This window comes from Nicotiana tabacum, chromosome 20, assembly GCF_000715075.1.
Source record: "Nicotiana tabacum cultivar K326 chromosome 20, ASM71507v2, whole genome shotgun sequence".
NCBI lineage: Eukaryota > Viridiplantae > Streptophyta > Magnoliopsida > Solanales > Solanaceae > Nicotiana > Nicotiana tabacum.
The window spans coordinates 1,507,204-1,527,579 of NC_134099.1; the positions used below are offsets into that span (position 1 = coordinate 1,507,204).

General features: G+C 37.8%; 1 protein-coding gene across 2 annotated transcripts; it reads left to right on the forward strand.

The window, feature by feature from the left end:
• Nucleotides 1-1,106: 1,106 nt before the first annotated feature.
• Nucleotides 1,107-18,907, forward strand: LOC107790996 (nuclear pore complex protein NUP88). 2 transcript variants are annotated; one of them, XM_075240580.1, is made up of 10 exons: nucleotides 1,107-1,545; nucleotides 3,225-3,376; nucleotides 4,905-5,027; nucleotides 8,424-8,568; nucleotides 9,949-10,010; nucleotides 10,456-10,672; nucleotides 12,603-12,785; nucleotides 13,089-13,514; nucleotides 16,585-16,834; nucleotides 18,282-18,907. In XM_075240580.1, the coding sequence occupies exons 1-10, from the start codon at nucleotides 1,231-1,233 to the stop codon at nucleotides 18,548-18,550; spliced, it is 2,142 nt and encodes a 713-aa protein (XP_075096681.1). In that variant the 5' UTR covers nucleotides 1,107-1,230; the 3' UTR covers nucleotides 18,551-18,907. The 2 variants fall into 2 exon arrangements, with proteins under 2 accessions (XP_075096681.1, XP_075096680.1); XM_075240579.1 differs by having other exon boundaries at nucleotides 12,603-13,514.
• The last annotated feature ends 1,469 nt before the right edge of the window (nucleotides 18,908-20,376 follow it).

A 20,376-nucleotide genomic window follows, 5' to 3' on the forward strand; every position in this document is an offset into this window, starting at 1 on the left:
GACTAGCCATTTTTCTCCTTTGCTTTGCATTGATCATCCTAAATTTAGCTCAAGAATGTAATTGTTCAACTTTATTCCGCAAATGAATATATACAATATGAAGTGTATTATGTCAATTATAGCCTGTTTGGCCAAGCTGGAGAAATCAGCTTATTTTTGAGAAGTGCTTTTGAAAAAAGTACTTTTAGAGAGAAGCAGTTTGTGTTTGGCTAATCAGTCTGAAAAGCACTTTTGAGAAATAATTTGTGTTTGGCCAAGCTTTTTAGAAAGTGCTTTTAAGTGTCAAATTACGAATAAGGACATGAATAGATTTACTTAATAATTAATATTATAAGTAAATAAATAATATCAAAATTTTGTTATTACATGCAATAATTAAAAAAATTCATTTTATTTAAGTAAAATATGAAAATAAAATTTAAAAGTACTTAATTCTTTTAATATAAGTTAAATATATTAAAATTCCTTCAACAAATATAAAAGCATTCACCCCTAAAGTCACTATATATTAGAAAGTTTTCCTAAAAATAAGAAGAAATATTTATAAATTAATATCCTAAATATTAGGTTTAAGGGTTATTTTGGTATATACTATATTTTGTTAAGGGTATTTTAGGTAAGAAGAAAAGCCAAAACTGCTTCTGCTTCTGCTTTTGGAAAGAAGCTACTTTTTCTGCTTCTCTGAAACTGCTTTTGCTTCTTCCCAAAAGCACTTTTTTTTTTCCAAATAAGTTTGGCCAAACACCTCAAATTAGGAAAAAAAAATACTTTTGGAAAAAAAAGTGTTTTTTTCCCCTTAGGTCTTAGAAAGTCTATGTGTCGAGAGGCATGATTCCCCTTTTTATCAAGATCTAAAAGGAACTCAAGCGCATCATTTTCGTAGCTTTATAAACTTAAAGCACCAAGCGCTATTGGAAATGCAACATCGCCTAGAGTTACGAGAAAACTCTAGAGTTATGGAAATATGTTGAGAAGCTTGGCCAAACAGGTTATTAGTCAACTTGATGGTATTGCTTTCTTTGTTACGGACCTCTTTTGGCCTTAAAATTTTTACTAATGACGTCTGGTTTAAAAAAATGGGAAATTTCGTGGAGTTTTTTTACTTCAGAAAAAGTTAATGAAATTTTCACTTATTTATGCCTAAAATTTGAAATGACAATGATTTCCATTTGCTAGCAGCGGAAGAATCCAAAACCACAAGGCTTAGCCGGAGGAGAAGAGCATCTGAGCATGAGATACAATTTCGACTTGTCGGAACCTCGCGACGCCGACGTCGGTGGTCTTCAATCAGCAACGCCAACTTCAGCTTCAACACCCAAAGAAAAACTGGAATGGCTATCCTTACAAAACCACCCTGTCTTTTCTGCTCCCAACAGGGATGGAGCCGCCCATTCCTCCAACTTCACAATACCTAAAAACCTTTTGGCGTGGGACGGAGCTTCTCGTCTCTACTTTTGGGACTCTTACAAAAGCTGTCTACATCGGCTCTCCGTTCGGTTGGGCGAACCAGACCCTACTTTCGTCCTTGCCGCTTCTCCCTCTAAGGTCCCTACTTATTCTACATATATTCACGAAATGCGTATTCCTTCTTCATTGTTTGCATTTTAGTATTCTCGGAAAAGTGAGCATGAGAAACTTTAAATTAGGGCTGAATTGAGGATTATGACATTCTCCTAAGATTGTTCTAGTAACATAGGGAATGCAGCTCCAATGTTTTAAATACAACTCTTCCCGAACCCCCAAAAAAGAGAAAAGAGAAAAACTAAAGAAAAAGAATTTTATACGTATGGATTGTGTCAAAGTAACTAAGCATGATGAGATGCCGCGCAAGAGAACGCGATTGGAGCAAGATGGATATAGATGATTCATATACAGACCCTGAATAGTTTGTGATAGAGGCTGAATTGATTGCTATATGAAAAAAAATGAGATTATTATAAAGATATGACACTTAAGCTAGACTTATCGAACATGGGGAATAGAACCTTGAGACTGTTTGTGATCCTTGTGAACTTTAGAACCTGTGGCTGTGGGACTTATCAACACATTATGCTTCTTTTTCCTGAGTTAAGTCATTGGATTATTTCTCCAAAGTTCAAGGAGCTAGAGGGATCGCTCCTTCGAGTTCCTCAGACTTTGTTGTTGAAATGTTGATTTTCCTTCTTCAAAAGTAACATAATAAAGCTGAACAATTTGTATTATATGTTAGAATAAACTTCAGCATGATCTTAAACTATTATACCTCTTGTTTCTTCAGGTTCAGCCTTACAGGTACTGCCTAGTTGAGACATATTTGAACTTCTCTTACATTATTCTTTGATGCTCTTGGCATTTTATCTGAAAGAGGAAATTATGCTACTTAACTTGGCTTGTATTTTATTTCTTTATTTAATTTAAACAGATCATTCTTGGGGCTTTGACTTTGAGATAGTTGTGATATCAGATTCATTCTGCTAGACAATAGTTGATCTGACAGTTATGTTCACTTGGCTAGCTGAACTGTCATTTATCTACTGCACACCAGAATACCTGTTCTACTAGACTTCTACAGAGAATGCTTTCCTCTTCCTACTTTCGAAGCTTCTTTTTCTTGTTGAGCAACGTTAAGAACGACATGCATAGGACAAGAATTGAAGACTAACACTCCTATCCGTGTTATCAGGTCACTAGTCCATTACAACAACAACAACAACAACAACAACAACGGTCTGGGAGAGTAATGTATATGTAGACCTTACCCCTACCCCATCTGGAGACTGTTTCCGATAGACCCTCGGCTCAGCACCACGAACAAGACAAAAGAGACAATATATCAGTACCATCAACAGAAACCATAAAAATAGTAACAACATTATAAGAACTGGAAAATAGTTGAAACGTAATAACAATAACTAGTAAATAAGGCCCGGTGCTATAAAAAATGGAAGAATAGTGTGAACACAACATTAACCACTAGCAGTCTAAGACAAACCCTATCAGACTAACCTCACACCCGGAACGAAGTAGAAAAATGCTCAACTATCTCCTAACCTACAACCCTAATGCTCGACCTCCACACCTTCCTATCAAGGGCCAAGTCACTAGTCCATTGATGATATATAAAACATATCTGTTCGCTCTGATTGCTTTTTTATTTTTTTTGTTGAAGTGCATTGGTACTACTGCCTGATAGCAAGCTACTACTGCTTTAAGCTACACACTTGGTGATGCTGTTTGTTGTTTAGGTACTGCAAGCTGATATGCAATTGGATTTTGAGGTTCAGCGAATTTCCATTAATAGAAATGGATCAGCACTTTTCCTAGTTGGCTTGGATGGTTTATACGTCATGTATCTCTATGGGAGGACTTCGACGAAAGAAAATACAGTTATATGCCGGTATAACTTCCTCCTTTTGATTTTGCTAGGTTATGTTTTTTTTGGGCTCCAAAGTGTTAAAACAATAGTGTTATCAACGTCATTGTCCTGTTGATGCTTGTTAACAATTTTTCTTCTGAAGAGTACATTCTCCTTTATCTTCGAAAGCGTCGTGTGTATTTAATCTGATGCAATATTATTGCTCGTTGCATGAAAGAAGTTATGACCTTTCTGGTATAGCTATTTAAAGCCACTGTTCCTTTGTTTTTTTTCCAATCATTTGAAACCTTATGGCTTAACATTTGGAAGTAGCATTGGTTCTTAAAAAGTGATTTTGATCTTGCATATGTAATATTCCCCCTTTGTTTTTTCTTTATTTTATTTGTTTATTTATGTTTTTGAAATTTATCTTTCATAAAGAGGCCTGAGAATCCGTAGTTACATGCTGATGTCTCGTCTGATTCAAAGCGGTTCAGATTTCATGTGACTGCAACTAACAGTAATACCATCTGTTTTTTCTAGCCATTGCTAATCTAATAAAGAGATTGATATGAATTCACACATGGCTCCTGAATCTTTGTAAAAAATGGTTCCTGGGATTCTTGTGAATTAAGAAGAAAGTGAGTGAGTTAGGAGCTAAAAAACGGCAAGTGATTGCAAAATTTGGTTGTTGGGGTTTTCTGGTGAAAAATAGGCTTATTCTTAATTTGAAATCGCAGTGTTTGAATATATCAAATGATGGTATACTTATCCCCATATGCCGTGAATGAGCAGTGATAGCATCCTTATATGAATTCACAGTCTAATGCATTGTGGATAAGCCGATTGGTCTGAGGTGCAGCAGGTGATGCTTGGTTTAATAAAGGACATGTTACATAAGTGGGCTTTTTGAAAGAAGAGAAGACGCAGAGCATATAATGTTGCCACCCTAGCTATCATGTGGATCTTGTGGAAAGAGAGAAATGAGAACATCTGAGGGGGTATAAAAAGATTTTGCACATTTTAGAAATAGCCTATTGGTTTTAGTTAGTCTTTGGTGCACCCATGAGGTTCTTATTGTGTAAAAGTTTGAGTGTCATTTATGGAGAACCATATTCTGTGTTGGTTCTTCCCTTTTTGATACATCACTTGTATACAGGAGTTATCCTGCACTTAACAAAATAATTTACTTTATTATAAAATAAAAACTTCAAAATTTCTGGTTTATTTTCATTTGTTTGTATTTAATATAAATAAAAAACTTTTATAGGGTCAGAAGGCAGGTTATTTGTTTCGACCTCCTAATTTACATTCTATTGTGTAAATAGCAATATCAGGAAAATTCAAGTGAAGAAGAGTTTTTTTCTAAGAGTGAAAAATATTTATTACTGTAATCCTTGAACAGACCAGTCAGATTATCCTCTCACCTGTATTAGGAGATTAAATGAAAACAGACATGATGAATTCCTTCTTCAGTAACAAGATTTGATGGTAATTAAGTTGCCTGATAATTAGTTGCGGTGCACTAGAGGTCACATTGAATGTGTTCCTTTCCTTTTGTCGGTTGCAGGACAGTTTCAGTTGGTTCAGAGATTTACTTTGACAAAAACAACTCAATACGCACGTTGCAGGTTTGTTGGCACCCTTACAGTGACACCCATCTTGGAATCCTCTCTTCTGATTCGGTTTTCAGGTACTTGTTTCTTCATTGTCAATTTGTATTAGGACTATTTGATGATAAAGTTCTCAACTGGTATATGTTAAAAACCTGTAAAGCGTTTTTAAATCTTTGTTTGTGTAGACATCTTAACTGGATTAGTAATCATTTTGCAGTAAAAACTGTGGTTGCTTCCCCGTGATCCTCATAAAGCATGGTTTAATGCATATAGAGTCCTACCTAACACCTATTGGATATCTTATACAATTGATGGTTACTTTATCTACTACTTAAGGATTGTTAGCATGAGCAGAAGGCACTTCTCTTGGATTTCCTACTGCTTGATCAGTTTTAGTTACTAAAAGTGGCATATATTCTGCTCCTTGTTTCTTTTGATGAGGTGAATTATGGTGTTTTGCATCTGTAAATATGCTTAATCACTTTTTTTTTCCTATGAAGTAAATGATTTAGACCGAATCTTGAAGTTTAATTATTTAACGCAAAGTTCCCAAGAGTAAGTTTCTCTTTGATATATGCTTCATTTTTCTGATATGGTTCCAGTAAAATTATTGGAATTTGGCACCTAATGATGTGGCCCAGTGGTCAATGAAGCGGATGCAAACCTTGGAGATCAAGGTTCAAATCCGAGCATAGACAAAAAAATACTAGGTGATTTCTTCCCATATGCCTAAGCCTTGGTGGATAGATTTGCTAGGTATCTGTGCTGCTAGAAGGTAGATCTCTGGTGGAATAGTCCAGGTGTACACAAGTTGTTCCAAACACCATCATTATTAAAAAATTTGCTGAAATTTGGTTAAGATGGTCCTGGTTGCCCTGACTTGGGATAGTCAATTAGTGTTTCTGGACAAAGACTTCGCTTAAAATAATCTAATCAATTAGTCTTTTTTAAGATTTTCAATTTGTTTAGTGGTTACTGGTCATTTGAAATGCATATGGATGCCTCAAGGACAAAAGCCATGGCTGGTTTCGAGACGAGGAAGGAGGCATCAAGATGGCTCATTCCCTCATCTTGTCTCTGGACGCGAAAAGGCGTATAGGGATGAGTCATTCCAAGACACATCCTATCCTAATATGAGAGATTATTTAATTATAGGGGAAGATAGTATAAATAGTAATGGAAGAGAGTTTTCCATATTAAAAGAGACTATTATGCACTTAAAACGAATTACCAAGCTACAAATGATGTGTTGCTTCATGTTGCTGAAGAGACACTACTAGTCATGTTGCTTCCAATCATTTGTTCTGTGAGCTGCTCCTGCTCAAGTACTGAGTATACCAAAGAAGTTGTGGAGCAGTTTAGTTGTTCGGTTTCTCTAATGGATACCAAATTAAATGGATATTCGGGTGCAAACAGGACTGAAACTAAGATACAGGAGGACCTCGCTTATTTTTTTAACTGTATTTATGAACCATTAGATAGGCTGACAATAGACAAGTTTGAAAGAGATTGAAGGATAGAGAAGAATCTCTTTATGATAGAGGAGAAGGGGCTCTGGGTATGTTAGTTTTGACTATTACTTCATGTTTTGGGAGTTTAACTGATATGAAACCTTAACTATTATTAAAAGTTCTCTCTGTATAAAATAGATGCCATAAGCTTTGTTATTCACGAGTTCCTATGATCAAATTAATCTACTTTACCGTTGACTTTTTTTGGGGGGCTTAAATGACGTGATTCTTAACTATGAACAATTCTTTATTTGTATTTGTATAAAGTAGATGCTAAAGCTTTGTTATTCATGAGTTCCTATAATCAAATTAATCAAATTTGTCTTTGACATTTGAATTCTGAATAAAGACATATTACTTGTAAAATGCCTACATAATCTTTGACCTCCTCACACTGCCTAAGTTTTGATTTAAAATGAAGTTTGCTTATCAAAAAAATAGAACAATTTAAAAGGAAGTTTCTTTGTTTACTCTTAAACTCTTTCTTAGCCAGGCATACAAGTACTCCCCAAGTTGCATGTTAGTCATACTTTCTCTGCTGGTTGACCCTTTTTTCTTTGTAAGCAAGATGGCCATATTCAGAAATCACTGCAAAATTTCTTAACCTATATTTATTGATAACATTTAGGGTAGCAAGATGGCTAAAGCTGTTGAGGAAGGTACACTGTACCTATCTGCCTGCCTACACTACCTCCCTCTTGGTTTAATTATTGATACGAAATACCACCAACATATCTTGAATTTGCCACATCGTTGAGTGATCTTTAAAAAGGAAGCCGGCCTTCACTATCTTCCAATCTTCAAAGGACAGTGGGACTAAAAGTATGCCAAGCTAGCTTCATTAATCTTAGAAGAAAAAGCACCAGCTGAGTTTTGAGTTTTCCGACAAAAGCCTTAAGTGCTGATTGTAGGATAAGTGGCATGCCTATGGCCTTAAGAGATTGAGGCCTAAGCAATAAGAATGGCTGTTGGGAAGGTTTTGTTTGGTCTTTTAGTGCTACATGGTTGTTGGGAGCTGTCAATATATATGCCACTTCCACATAGAAAAAGAAGACTTGTGGCGAGGACTTCTTCATAGAAAACATGTTATTAAATTGGCTTACTTGAACATTGATTGTGAAACATCTATTGAGTATTTGAACTAACCGAAAGAGGTTTTCGTTTGTTCTGTTCTTCTTTTGGGTGCACGCCATCATGTTTGCTTTTCTGTCAATGATATATCTCTAAACTAAATTGTTCCCTAATTTGGACAAGTAGGCCTTCTAAAACAAAGAGTTATGGAGAACACCATGCTGTTTTTTGGTCTGCTACACGAGTCTAAATGTACTTGTGGCCATCTGAGAGCTCTCTAAATTGTCTAAGTCAGATGCAATACATCATTAGCATATTCGTTCAACTGCTGATCCTTTTGGATATGGTGAGCTGAAAAATGTTAAGAAGTAGCAACAATCCCAAAGATTGTAGATGAACAAGGACAACCACCTTACTTTAGGAAGTGAGCTGTCAGTAATTTCACCCATATGGTTGCTCATTAAGACAAATTGATCATGCTCTTTCATTTGCAGTAGTACGAGTTGATAGAAATTGGAACTTAGAAGACTTGGTTCCATTTACATTTAGAGCCAAAACCTTGGTTTCATTGGAACCATGTTATTGCATAAAGCGACACTGCCTAGACAGTAACTTCTTCTCCCCTTCACTTCTCACTGGGTGTGCATGTGCAAAGGATCACTTTTTGGGGCTTTTACTTGTCAGAGCACGTAGAACTGGTGTGTGGCATGATCTTTTTGTTATCCAATGGCAGAGTCATCTTTTTTTTTTTTTTTTTTTTTTTTATTCTCTACGACTTTCTTAACATATCAGATGCAGGTTAAATCACTTGCTGATTGGAGAATTATGTGTTATTTCTTTTTATCAACAAATTACATAGAGCTATATTTACTGATGTTCCTCCATATACAGGGTTTATGATCTGTCGTCGGCCCTTGGTCAGCCAGAACAGGAGTATTATTTGCAGCCTGTGGAGCCTGGCAGCTTGCACAATGCCACATCAATCTGCCCCGTCGATTTTTCTTTTGGGGGTGATCATTTGTGGGACAGGTTCAGTGTAAGTTCTATTCTTTAACACTTCTCTGTTATACTGTAGACCTAGTGCTTATATGCTCAGGTATTCTGTGGTGATGCCCTGATGACAAATTCTGGGGACTTGATAGATTGAACTTCATCAGTGATTCATAATCTTTTAGCTATATGGATGTGTTGGATGATAAGAATAGAATATGATTCAAAGCTATATCGATATTTTAGGGATAACTATATAACGAACAATTCAAGTTGAGCAAGACCAAGACAGAATACTTGGAGCGTAAGTTCAGTGGCGAGACTCAAAGAGGGGAAGGGGAGGTGAGGCTGGACTCGCAGGTCATTCCGAGGAGAGGGAGTTTTAAGTACCTTGGGTCTATTATTTAGGGGGATTGAGAGATTGATGAAGATGTCACACATCGTATTGGGGCGGGATGGATGAAATGGAGACTCGCTTCCGGTATTTTATGTGACAAGAAGGTGCCACCGAAACTTAAGGGTAAGTTCTACCGAGTGGTGGTCAGACCAACGATGTTGTATGGGGCTGAGTGTTGGCCAGTCAAGATCGCTCGTCCAGAAGATGAAGGTAGCAGAGATGAGGATGTTGAGATGGATGTGCGGGCACACCAGGTTAGATAGGATCATAAATGAGGTTATTCGCGACAAGGTGGGTGTGACCCCTATCGAGAACAAGATGCAAGAAGCGCGGCTTAGGTGGTTTGGTCATGTGAAGAGGAGGAGCACGGACGCCCCGGTGAGGAGGTGTAAGAGGTTGACATTGGAGGGCCTACTGAGAGGTAGAGGTAGGCCAAAAAAGAGGTGGGGAAAGGTGATTAGGCAAGACATGGCGCAACTTCAGCTGACCGAGGACATGACCCTTGATAGGAAGGTATGCAGGTTGAGGATTAGGGTAGTAGAGTAGGTAGTCTAGAGTGTTCATAACGGTAGTATTGTCACGCAGTCTTGCTTTCTGTTGGTAGTAAGTTTTTATGACTAACCGTTGTTTTCTTTCATTGTTGATCACCTTACGGTCTTGTTGTTTCTATTATGCTTTTATATGGCTTTTTGGTATTGTCCCTTCTTGTTTATATTTTTATTAATGTGGTGCTTATGCTTTCCTGAGTCGATGGTCTATTGGAAACAACCTCTCTATCCTCACAAGGTAGGGGTAAGGTCTGCTTACACACTACCCTCCCCAGACCCCACGGTGTGGGATAATACGGGTTATGTTGTTGTATATAATGAACAAGGTTTACACTTCCAGATAGATTGACTAATATATATAGGGTAAGCAAATTTAACGCCCATTATCTAACATCTCCAGGTAGCGGTGGTTATTGATCAAGTGGTTTTACTGTCACTAAATTTGTGTGGTAAAGTTGAGTTTTTGCTTTATTTTCTGCAGGTTTTTATCTTGTTTAGTGATGGCTCAGTTTACATCCTATGTCCTGTTGTTCCATTTGGAAGGTAATTTACCGGAGATCACAGTTCCGCTAATCTTAAGCTTTTGTTCAGAGATACTTATGGGCAGATAAATTTAATTTTGAATTGATGGTTGTGAAGTAATATGAAATTATTTTAAAGGTCTTTATACAAAATATATTTCCATAATTTTCTGACTTTTCTTATTCTTGCTCAATTGTAAAATTGATCTGCTGCTAGGTAGTACTTTTTAAGTTTTTTTTTTTTTTTGATAGGCTTGTCTGTCTATATAAGAGATCTCATAGACTATTGTCTTCCCTTACTAGGAATTATTTCCCCTCCCATATTTCTCGTTTCATTTTTTCCTCAAGACTTCTAATTTGAAAATGTTTTTACTTATTCCTTGTGTCTGCTATTTTTAGCCTATGCAAGAGGCAGGTCGCAATATTTCACTTGATCTCACTAAAGTAGATTCTTTCCATTTGAACAGTGTGTACAAATGGGAATCTATACTGGAGTTATATAGTGATGCGCATGTGTTTGGCCTGAAATCATCAAATTCAAAAGCTGTGAAAAACTCAAATTTGGCAATCTCTTGGTTGGAAGCAACATTTCCTGAACTAGCCCGGAAAGAAGTTCATGCAGAAAATGCTTCTGTACTTAGAGCTCAGCCTTATGCTTTATTTGATGCGTCAATCTCATTGCAGGTACTTTACTAACTAACAGTTCTTATGTTCTTGAGTATATCCAGCTGGTCCGTATCCACCAATATCCACTTTGACTTGCTTAGATGGATGAGAACCATCGTAGAAGTTAAGGGAATTTAATCTCTTTTGCATTATGGCTTGATTCATTTTTCTTTAATTATTTTCTCTCTCTCTTGTTATTCAATGCCATATGTGAATATTCATGAATATGAACTGTCAGATTTGATTGCCCTCATTGATATGCTGTGTAGCATGCTGTCCTTCCTTACAGCAGGAACAGGCTACTTATGTAAACATTATTTTTTAATATCTTAATTATGTTTACCGTGCATTTTAGATGTAGCAGTCATAAGTTGGACTTCATCGGGCACCATTTATACCTTGAACTTCTTCAGAGACCAACATTAATTTGATTTTCAGATTTTCAGTGATTGAAGATATGAAGGAAGAATGCATCTATGTTTACCTTGTTTTTATTTTTAATTTGATGCTAGTGGCTCTTGTTGTGTCATTATTACTTCCATTATGTCTGTAGTGCTATGCCTTTGTTACTGCTTATTGTTATTGCTTTTCTTTCTGCTGTCTGGTTATCACATTGTTGGTGTTATCTTTCTGACTTCCTTTGACGTTACAGCTTCACTGCCCTTTACCATCGTCGAGAGCCGAGGGTCTATTAGAAATAGCCTCTCTACTCCTCCGGAATAGGTATAAGGCCTGCGTACACACTATCCTCCCCAGACCCCACTTGTGGGATTTCACTGGGTCGTTGTTGTTGTTATTTTTAATCGTTCTACTAATATGAAAGAGGTAAAAAATGGCTCTGATTGCTGATTGTAGTAACATGGCACCATTAAATATTGTAAGCGGTAGTATTGTTAAAAACAGAAGATTGGTTGATACTGATCGATATGGGAGAACAAAATAGTTTTCTACCTTTCATTTGAGCATACACGGAGGAAGAAGTACTAGTAGTTCTTGTTGAGTCTCCCACATCGGCTAAGGGATGGGGGACTTGGTCTCCTCATAAGCTAGCTTTTGGAGTTGAGTTAGGCCCAATGTCCATTCTTATCATGGTATCAGAGCCAGACCCATCCCAATTCTTTGTTTCACCGATGTTGGGCCCCCATATTATATTGTCCACGCTCCAGTTGCCAGGCCTGAACGTGCCGGGGTTGTCGAGTCTCCCACATCGGCTAAGGGATGGGGACTCGGTCTCCTTATATGGCTTGGGCAATCCTCACCTCTTGAGCTAGCTTTTGGGGTTGAGTTAGGCCTCCATATCTTATCAGTTCTTTCTAGCTGGATTGCTCTAGCAAGAAGCAAGATACAGTAGAAAGTCTTTTCCGTCCGTCCTTATTATTTAATATATTGATTTTTATGGGTAATGTCTTGTTGGATGAGACACCCTTTTTCTGTCTCAGTTGCTTGTGTATCGGTGAAGGATGCCGACTAGGACAAGTCTTATAAACCTTAGTATAAAGATTGCAGTGGAAAACACGGTGAAACAAATTAAGGCCGTATTTGAACGGAAATAGCTCCTATTCTTCTCTTCATGTATCTCCTTGGAAAAGCAATCCACTGAACTTTTATTTCTTCGTGTGGAGGGCCTCATTTCTGTTCTCTCTTATTCTTTTTATGCTGAAATAAATACTACTATAATCTTGCATTAATGAGCTGTGTTGTCCTTTTTTCCTGTTTCTTGATGTGAAAAATCCGTGTGAAATTTTAATTTCACGTGGTAACATCTAAGTTTGGCTGCACTACTATTCCTTATCTCACTATGAAGGAAAAGAAGTTATGTCCAGTGATTACAAAGCAAGCCACTTTATTTGCTCTGGCTTAATCTCTTGGTGGAATCGTTTTTAAGAAAAGCTCATTTATTTTTCTTTCCAACTATATAGCACCTTTTTAACACTGGCTTTACTTGCAGGGGCCTTTACGTAAAGTAAGTCACGTCGTTGAAGAAGACTCAGTTCATCCTCAAGTTTGTGAAGGGCGTGCTGTCAGTTTTCTTTATGATTTAGTTAGCAAAGATTCTATTGTCGTAACTGCTTGGAGTGGTGGCCAGTTGCAAATTGATGCTTTAGCTGATGAAGTACAGCCGGTTTGGAAGGTCGATAGCCCACCTCGGGTTTGTCTGGATTCAACTGATAGTATAGTTGGCCTTGCAATGATTTGCGAGTCATTGTCCAGTGACACCTCTATTTTGAAGCTTGACCTGCCACCTGATCATACCTTATGGTTGGGACATCCACCTCCTCTTTTGAGGCTGGCTATTGTGGATTTAGCTCTTCCCAGAAGAAGTGGTTCCGTTATATCAATGTTTGTTGATCCCCTTATTTCAGAAAGAATATATTGCCTTCATGATGGAGGAATTGATTCAGTAGTGTTGCACTTTTTACCTTTCACTAATCAGAGTAGTGGCAAAGAAGACATGATGAGAAGTCCCTCTGTGCATCCCGTTCTTAGCACTTTCCAAGGAGAAGCATCCTCAGCCTCCCCACTTTGTGGTTTCTTGGCTCTGTCAGATTCTTTCGGAGATTCATGGATCGTGGGTCTTACCCCTTCTAGCGAGTGTATAGTGTTGGAGATGGAGACTTGGAATACACTGGTTCCCCCAATTATTGATAAGGTTGACAAACTCATAGACTCAGAGGGGCCAAAAGATACAGATATTCCTACTATCATAAGCAAAGAGCTCCTTACTGGGCCCAGGGTAGTTCTTTTGCCCCCTTCATCGCCTCATTTACGCTCCGTTGCTGCTGATTCAATTGAAGGCCGATCAACACTTCATCAGTATTTCAAGCTTTTTCATGAAAATTATGTGGAATATGCCCACAAGGTAACTTTGTGCTGTCGTTACGCTACAATCTTGATAGCAGTTGTGACTTTTTCCTGCTGGACTTCTCTTTTTAAGTTGGATTTTACCTTATTATCTATCTGATCCTTCAAATTTTCCATTCTTTTGGGGTTTCAGTGGGGTGTCTGTGTCTGTGTGTGTCTGTTTGTCTCTCTTATTCTTTGTGCTAGTGAAAGTTCTGGTGGCAATTTGTTTTTATGAAATAATTTTTCTGTCAGTTTAAAAATGCGTTTCACCATTAACTATCTTTGACATGTCTGATTTCTTAAAATTTCTCAAAATTGTGCATTTTCTTTTTCGGATATTGGAGTAGCTTTTTGTAGTTGAACTTCTATTTGCCCTGATAGATGTATCATGTATTTCATAGTTTTGGAATGTTCATCATGCTATTTTTTCGAAGGTACAGGATGAGTCTGGAGAAAGAAACTCATCCTTCTCTCTAGATTTCTGGCAATACACTGTCTCCAACCAACTTTATTTCAAAAAAACAAAATATCTTTCCAAATCAAGTAATCGACAATATCAGACAGTTCTGAACCATCTTTAAATGATCAGAAGTTGAAACCAATCATCCTGAAATGCTAAAAAACCTTCAACGGTTCAACCCACACCCTTTCACATCCTCTTTTAGCAAATTTTGGCAAGTGAATTTAGATTTAAGTTTGGATTGCTTTTCTTAGTAACTTAAACTTAGTATAGGATGATGAGACTGGAACATAACTTAGGTAACAATGGAAAGGAAAATTTCATCTGCTGTTGGATTAAAGAGTTCCCAAACGATAACAACGAAAAATCTGGCAAGATTCGAACTCATTAAGAGGCGGCGAAAATTTATGAGCAGCAGGTGATGGATAGACAATGTAAGGTGGATCTGCAATGTCTTAAAACTAGCTTCTGAAGGGGTTGGTCGAGAGGATTATGATGGGAGAGAGTGGTTCATAGAAAGAAAGAGGCTTTATCTCAAACAGTGGCCTCCAACTATCACATGCAGTTGGAACACAGAGGAATCAGAAATCAGAACAAGTCTGATCAGATTGGTGGTCGTTCTGCATCACTTAAGGATTGGAAATTTTTTCCAAACAATTGAACCTACATTCGAAGGATTTCTATGTTTGGATACTAGAGAAACGCCCTCTCAGATAGGTGAGAATTAGAGTAAGAAAATCGAGAAAAGGATTCTGCACCCATTAACATAGAGGTGGGAAATTTGATCCTCTAAATTCCAATTTGGGTTAAGTTCACAATAAGAGTGAGAAAAAGCCATTATAAAAAATAAAATAAAAAATAGCATGGTCAGATATAGTCAATGGCTGAACTCTGTTCTCTGGTGAGGTCCTATGGCTAGCTTTTGAAAAGTTGGAAGTTGCAAATGATCATAGTTTTTGGAACTAACAAGATGCTGGCCTAAGATATGCGACCTGCTATCTCTTAACATTTCATACAAACGAAAGCGGGGATGCACAGTTGCCCCTTTTTTACTCTTAATAAAGGAAAAGCTGATAAACTGGAAAGATGAGTAATGAACCAGATTAAAATAGATTAAAGAAAAGGAAAAGGGTAAATATAAGAAAAAGGCTGGGATAGCAAGCAGCAAGCCGAATGGTAAGGCCTATACTGACTCCTGCAAAACAAAATGCAGAGCTCAAATTAAACCTGATATGCTTATGCCCAATCACTTGAGATAACATATACATACATAGGTAGAGATAGTGGACTCGATGGTTCTAGAGGTGGAATTAGTGCCTTGTTTGAACCTCCTATGCTATCACAAATCTCTAATAATTTTGCTCTAATTGAGGAGGAGCACAATGTGGAATTGAAAAGTGCAAGGAAAATTCGTCAATGAGGACTCTCCGAAGGTCCTAGCGAGAAGGAAAAATGTTAGCAGAGCCTATGGAGGTCCTGATATGGCTTTGAGAAATCTGAACCAATTGCGGTTCGGATCTTTGACATTCCTGTGATGGTGTTATTACTGTTGATTTACCAGCATGTATCGAGAAGTCTGGGGGCAATAGGTGTCAAACTGGGTCAAAGAGTGCTTACTGAAGCTCAATAAGCAACTGGGAATGCAGTTTCTGAGTTTCAAAAAAGAAGCGATGGACGTGTTCCTTGAGTGGCTTGTTTGGGCTGGATAGCTAGCCTTAAATGAAGCATGTCTCATGCAAGACACCCTAGCTAAAAGAGATGTTGCTACATGCAAAAAAATGGCAGCCCGGTGCACTAAGCTCTTGCTATGCGCGGGGTCCGGGGAAGGGCCGGACCACAAGGGTCTATTGTACGCAGCCTTACCCTGCATTTCTGCGAGAGGCTGTTTCCACCGCTTGAACCCGTGACCTCCTGGATACAAGTATGTTAAAATGTGGCAGAATCAGTAAGTCCTTGATTATCCAGTTCCTTGGGACCTTTGGAACCTTTTCTTGAATCTATTCCACAGTAAATTGGCATTCCCAGAAACATTTTCAGCCGTTTGAAAGGGAAGAGAACCCATAAGAGTCGGAGAGAATCAGAAAATTGTGGAATTCAATCCCTCTTTCCATAATCTGGGTGCTATAGGAGAGGAGGATATGGTATGAAAGAAAGAGGACTGTAGTGTATCAACTAAAGCGCTTCTGTCTATGTTAATAATTTGAGCTAGTAAATGATACTCGGATCATATAGAATTTATTAGCTCCCTCCATAGCTAATGATGGAAACTGCATCATCTGTAATTTGTTTTTTCCGGGCATCATCCGTAAATGGATTTTGTGATTTTACTTAATAAAAAAATTGAGTGAAAAGACATTATTTTATTTATTTAATTTGGTAGCAGTTCTTCTGCTTGTTTTGATGGTATTGTTAATCTCCCTATTCTCTGAAGATGTTTATTTTAAATCTCAGAAGTGTGTGTTTTGAAGAGGAGGAATTTAATACTTTGATTTGACGCCCTCTTCCTCCTCATTTCTCACTTGGGTCAAAATCAGAAGATAATCTTGTTTTCTTCCCTCCTTTTCAGTCTTTTGACACTGGACTGGTCTCTTAGTTTGAAAATCTGGTACTTTTCTTTTGTTATCAGGTGTACTTTGAACTTCAGCATCATGCACCTCATGTAAAGAAGATCATCGATGACCAGCACTCTCGATTGCACAAAGCACAACAGAAGATTTTGGAAGTTGAAAGGAAACAGGAAAAGATAGAGGATCGTATTGAGCATGCAGTTCAGTTTCACAGTAAGCTAGAAGAGCGCTTGCAAAGCCTGCGACACCTGCCTGCAGCACACAAGAGATCTCTATCAAAAGCTGAACGACAGTTCAAGTCGGAACTTGGTATTTGCTCCTCTAATGCTAATGCTTCATGTAGTTTTATTTGGTTTACTTTATTGTGAACTCTGACTTATCATTAGCGTAAAAAACAGTATAATGCATGTAAATATGTTGTGTCTTCTGCATACGGCCAAAAGACTGTCTTTACCAACTCTCTGATGCTCTAGAAGCATCCCTAACACTCTGGTTACACACCTTAAAAGACGGGGTTCCCATCTCAAAGCATAACTTGAAAATTCCGCAGCGAGTTCCCCACAATTTGGAGACGTGTCAGGCGCATATATTTCAATCTTTTTGAGGGCATGAAGTTATTTAAATTGAAAAAAAGAAAAATTGAGATAAAATCAACTGTCCAGATCAATTCAAACAATCCTAAGGTCTAAATCCTTTTTATTTTTCATTTTATTTTTTATTTTTTTCCATCACCCCCATCTCAACCTACACCAACTCCACCACCACCACCACTTACACTACCTCCACCACTACCACTTACACTACCTCCACCACCGGTGACAACACCCCTTTTCTTCTCCACCACAATGCTACCTCCAAGACGTTGACCAGCCCCACCTCAGACCATCTTAATGCATTTGCTGGAGTCGAAGAGAGGTGTTGGCTGACATTTATGGTGTAGCTGTTTGGGTTTTTTCTTTCTTTTTGGGTGAAGCTGAGGTGAGACTGGTGGTAGAGAAATTGTGAGGTGAGTGTGATTAGAGAAAATGGAGATTGGCGGAGACTGGTCGTCTGGTCGATGGTTGGCGGTTAAAGGTGAAAATGGTTGGTCGTGCAAGGGGCTTTAAAGTTTTTTTTTTATATGGCTGAATGGGTTGTTTTTGCTGCAGTTAAGGATGTAACAGAGAGGAGATGGTGTTTTCTTTTCCTTTTGCCGAAGCCCACCTGGGGAGGTTGCCTGCTGGCTTTTTTCTTTTCTTGGATTAATGGGTACTGCAGCGGAATATAGATAGCACAACTAAATTTGCTTATTTAGATAGTGTTATTTTATTATGCATTTTTATGGTACTAATATATCGGCTCCTGTTGCTTTTTTGAGCCGAGGGTCTCCTGGAAACAGCCTCTCTACCCATCGGGGTAGGGGTAAGGTCTGCGTACATATTACCCTCCCCAGACCCCACTTGTGGGATTATACTGGGTCGTTGTTGTTGTTGTTGTAGATAGTGGCTGTAGTGTCTGTGAGAGGTAGCAAGTGTTTTGGTATGGAACATACAGAGAGGGGTCTGTAATGGTGGTCGAGTAGTGGGACGGAGACTGGGATGGGGGTGGGTGGGTTGGGGGATTTTCAGTAATTTTTTGTTAAATTTATCCACTTATTAGTTTTATCTAGGGTGTGTAAATGGGAAATCGGTGCAAGTTGGGCGGAAAGTATGTATTAACCTTTTTCTGGCTTTAACCTTCTCGTATATGGAAGTGACTTATGTTTTGTGTAATGCAGACAGATATAGGGGAGTGGAGTTGGATGCTCTGTGCTCTTCTATTGAAGCAGTAAATGCCAGGTTGAAAAGATTCACACATTCTCCACAGGCCAATCGATCAAATGAACAGCGACAATTATCAGTGAGGAGAAAGAGCCATGTTCGGGAAAATGAAATGTCACTGCTTAAAGCATCAATTGAAAAGCTCTCACTGGTGAACATTGAAAATGCAAAGAAGGTTAAAGTAGTTGAATCTGCATTGAAATGCCGTGAAATAGGCACTTCATGAGTTATTCCCCTCAACTATATATTTAGGATAACATGTCGATTTTTGCTCCTGACGAGAGGGGTTGCTCTGATGGTAAGCAACCCCACTTCCAACCAAGAGGTTGTAGTTCGAGTCACCCCAAGAGCAAGGTGGGAAGTTCTCGGAGGAAAAGATGTCGAGGGTCTATTTAGAAACAGCCTCCCCAGACCCCACTAGTGGGACTATACTGGGTTGTTGTTAATTTTTGCTTCTGATCCGATAAAGTCTATATATATTGTTGGCCCCCCTTTTTTAATCTTTTTATATTATTACTATGTTTTTTTTATTAACTTTGATCCTCTAGAAGATACTTAAGCATAATTCAAAGAATATTCCAAATTATGATTGTTAATAAATTATTATCCTTATCTTGAACAATATACTTGTTAAAACCTCATGCTATGTCCGGGAAAGGGCCGCTTGTATCCCAGGGACGTGATGGAGGCAGCAACCTACAATGATGCAAGTATGAGTGACTGATTTCACAGCTCGAACTCGCGACTAATAGGTTATACGGAGACAACTTTACTGTTGCTCCTAGCAGTGCATAAACAAGATTTTTTCTAAGGGGTTCAAAAAGGAAAAAGTTAAAAAATTAAAAGAGTTTATATATTGCATTCTCTCTCAACCAAAGGATCCAATAGCTATATAACAAGAATTAGTCTGGTACAAGAAGTATCCCCTTATTTAGGCTGGGTCCAGGGGAGGATCGTATGTATTTTAAGGGGGTATGATGTAGGCAGCATACCATGATGCAAGTACGAATAGCTGATTCTACTGCTCGAAACCGCGACTTATAAGTCACATGGAGACAATTTTACCGTTGCTCCTAACAGTGGTGGAGGCATAATTTTTGCTAAAGGGGTTCAAAAAAGAAAAAGTTAAAAATTAAAAGAGTTCACGTCCAACGGCAACGAGAATTGAACCGGGAACTTGACAAAAGTTTTAAAACCCCTTGACCACTTATATTTACATTATAATTTTCTAGCGAAGGGGGTTCGGGTGAAATTCCTTCCGCCCTTGGCTCCTAGGCTCCACTTCATATATAATGAATTAGCATCGGACGGATTCCATTGCTAAGCTAGTATGAAATCTTTTCTGCTGAAATATGGAGTTAAAATCAGTTCCATCAACTTTTAATCTCACTCTAAAAATCTGCAACAATAGCTAAAATAACAGAATAGCTTATACATGTCATGCCTTTCACGTCTCCCCCTTCTTAATACTACAGCTAAACGTAATTAATACTAAGCCTAATGGAATAAGATAATTAGTAAAGCATAATTAGTCCAGTGTAAGTGTAACTAATTAATAATCTATTTGGATCATCACCTATTCCTCCTCTTCACCAAGAATTGTACCAGTGTATTTCACATATTATCACCTGCACTTTATTCACTGTAATACTAAATTTAGAATTATTTTTTGTCAAAATAATGTAACTACACTTTACCTAGCTACTATAATAGTAAATCATAAAATTATTTTGTGACTTTATTATTATAATAGGTAAAATTTTGTGATATTATTGTTATAGTGGTAAAAATTCATTTACTTTGGTATGACGAAAAATATCTGTTTCCGTACGTCGGGTAAAGCACAATTACTTTGATATGATAAAAAAAAAAATTAAATAATTTTACTAGTACAGTAGATAATGTTCAGCAGCCGTATAAGAAATTAATCCTGAGCAAATTTAGGAGGTGGACAGAGAAAATTTGAAATATCAAGGACCGGAGAATTGGTTATTGAGAAACATGAAATTTTATAAATACAGTCAAATTTCTCTATAACAATCTCGTTTGTTC

Excerpts from the sequence above, each read along its gene's own strand:
- LOC107790996 (XM_075240579.1), top strand. The coding sequence starts at position 1,231 with ATGAGATACAATTTCGACTTGTCGGAACCTCGCGACGCCGACGTCGGT. Across the intron at positions 1,546-3,224 it reads TTGCCGCTTCTCCCTCTAAG|GTACTGCAAGCTGATATGCA; the intron begins GTCCCTACTTAT and ends TTTGTTGTTTAG. Across the intron at positions 10,673-12,602 it reads ATGCGTCAATCTCATTGCAG|GGGCCTTTACGTAAAGTAAG; the intron begins GTACTTTACTAA and ends CTTTACTTGCAG.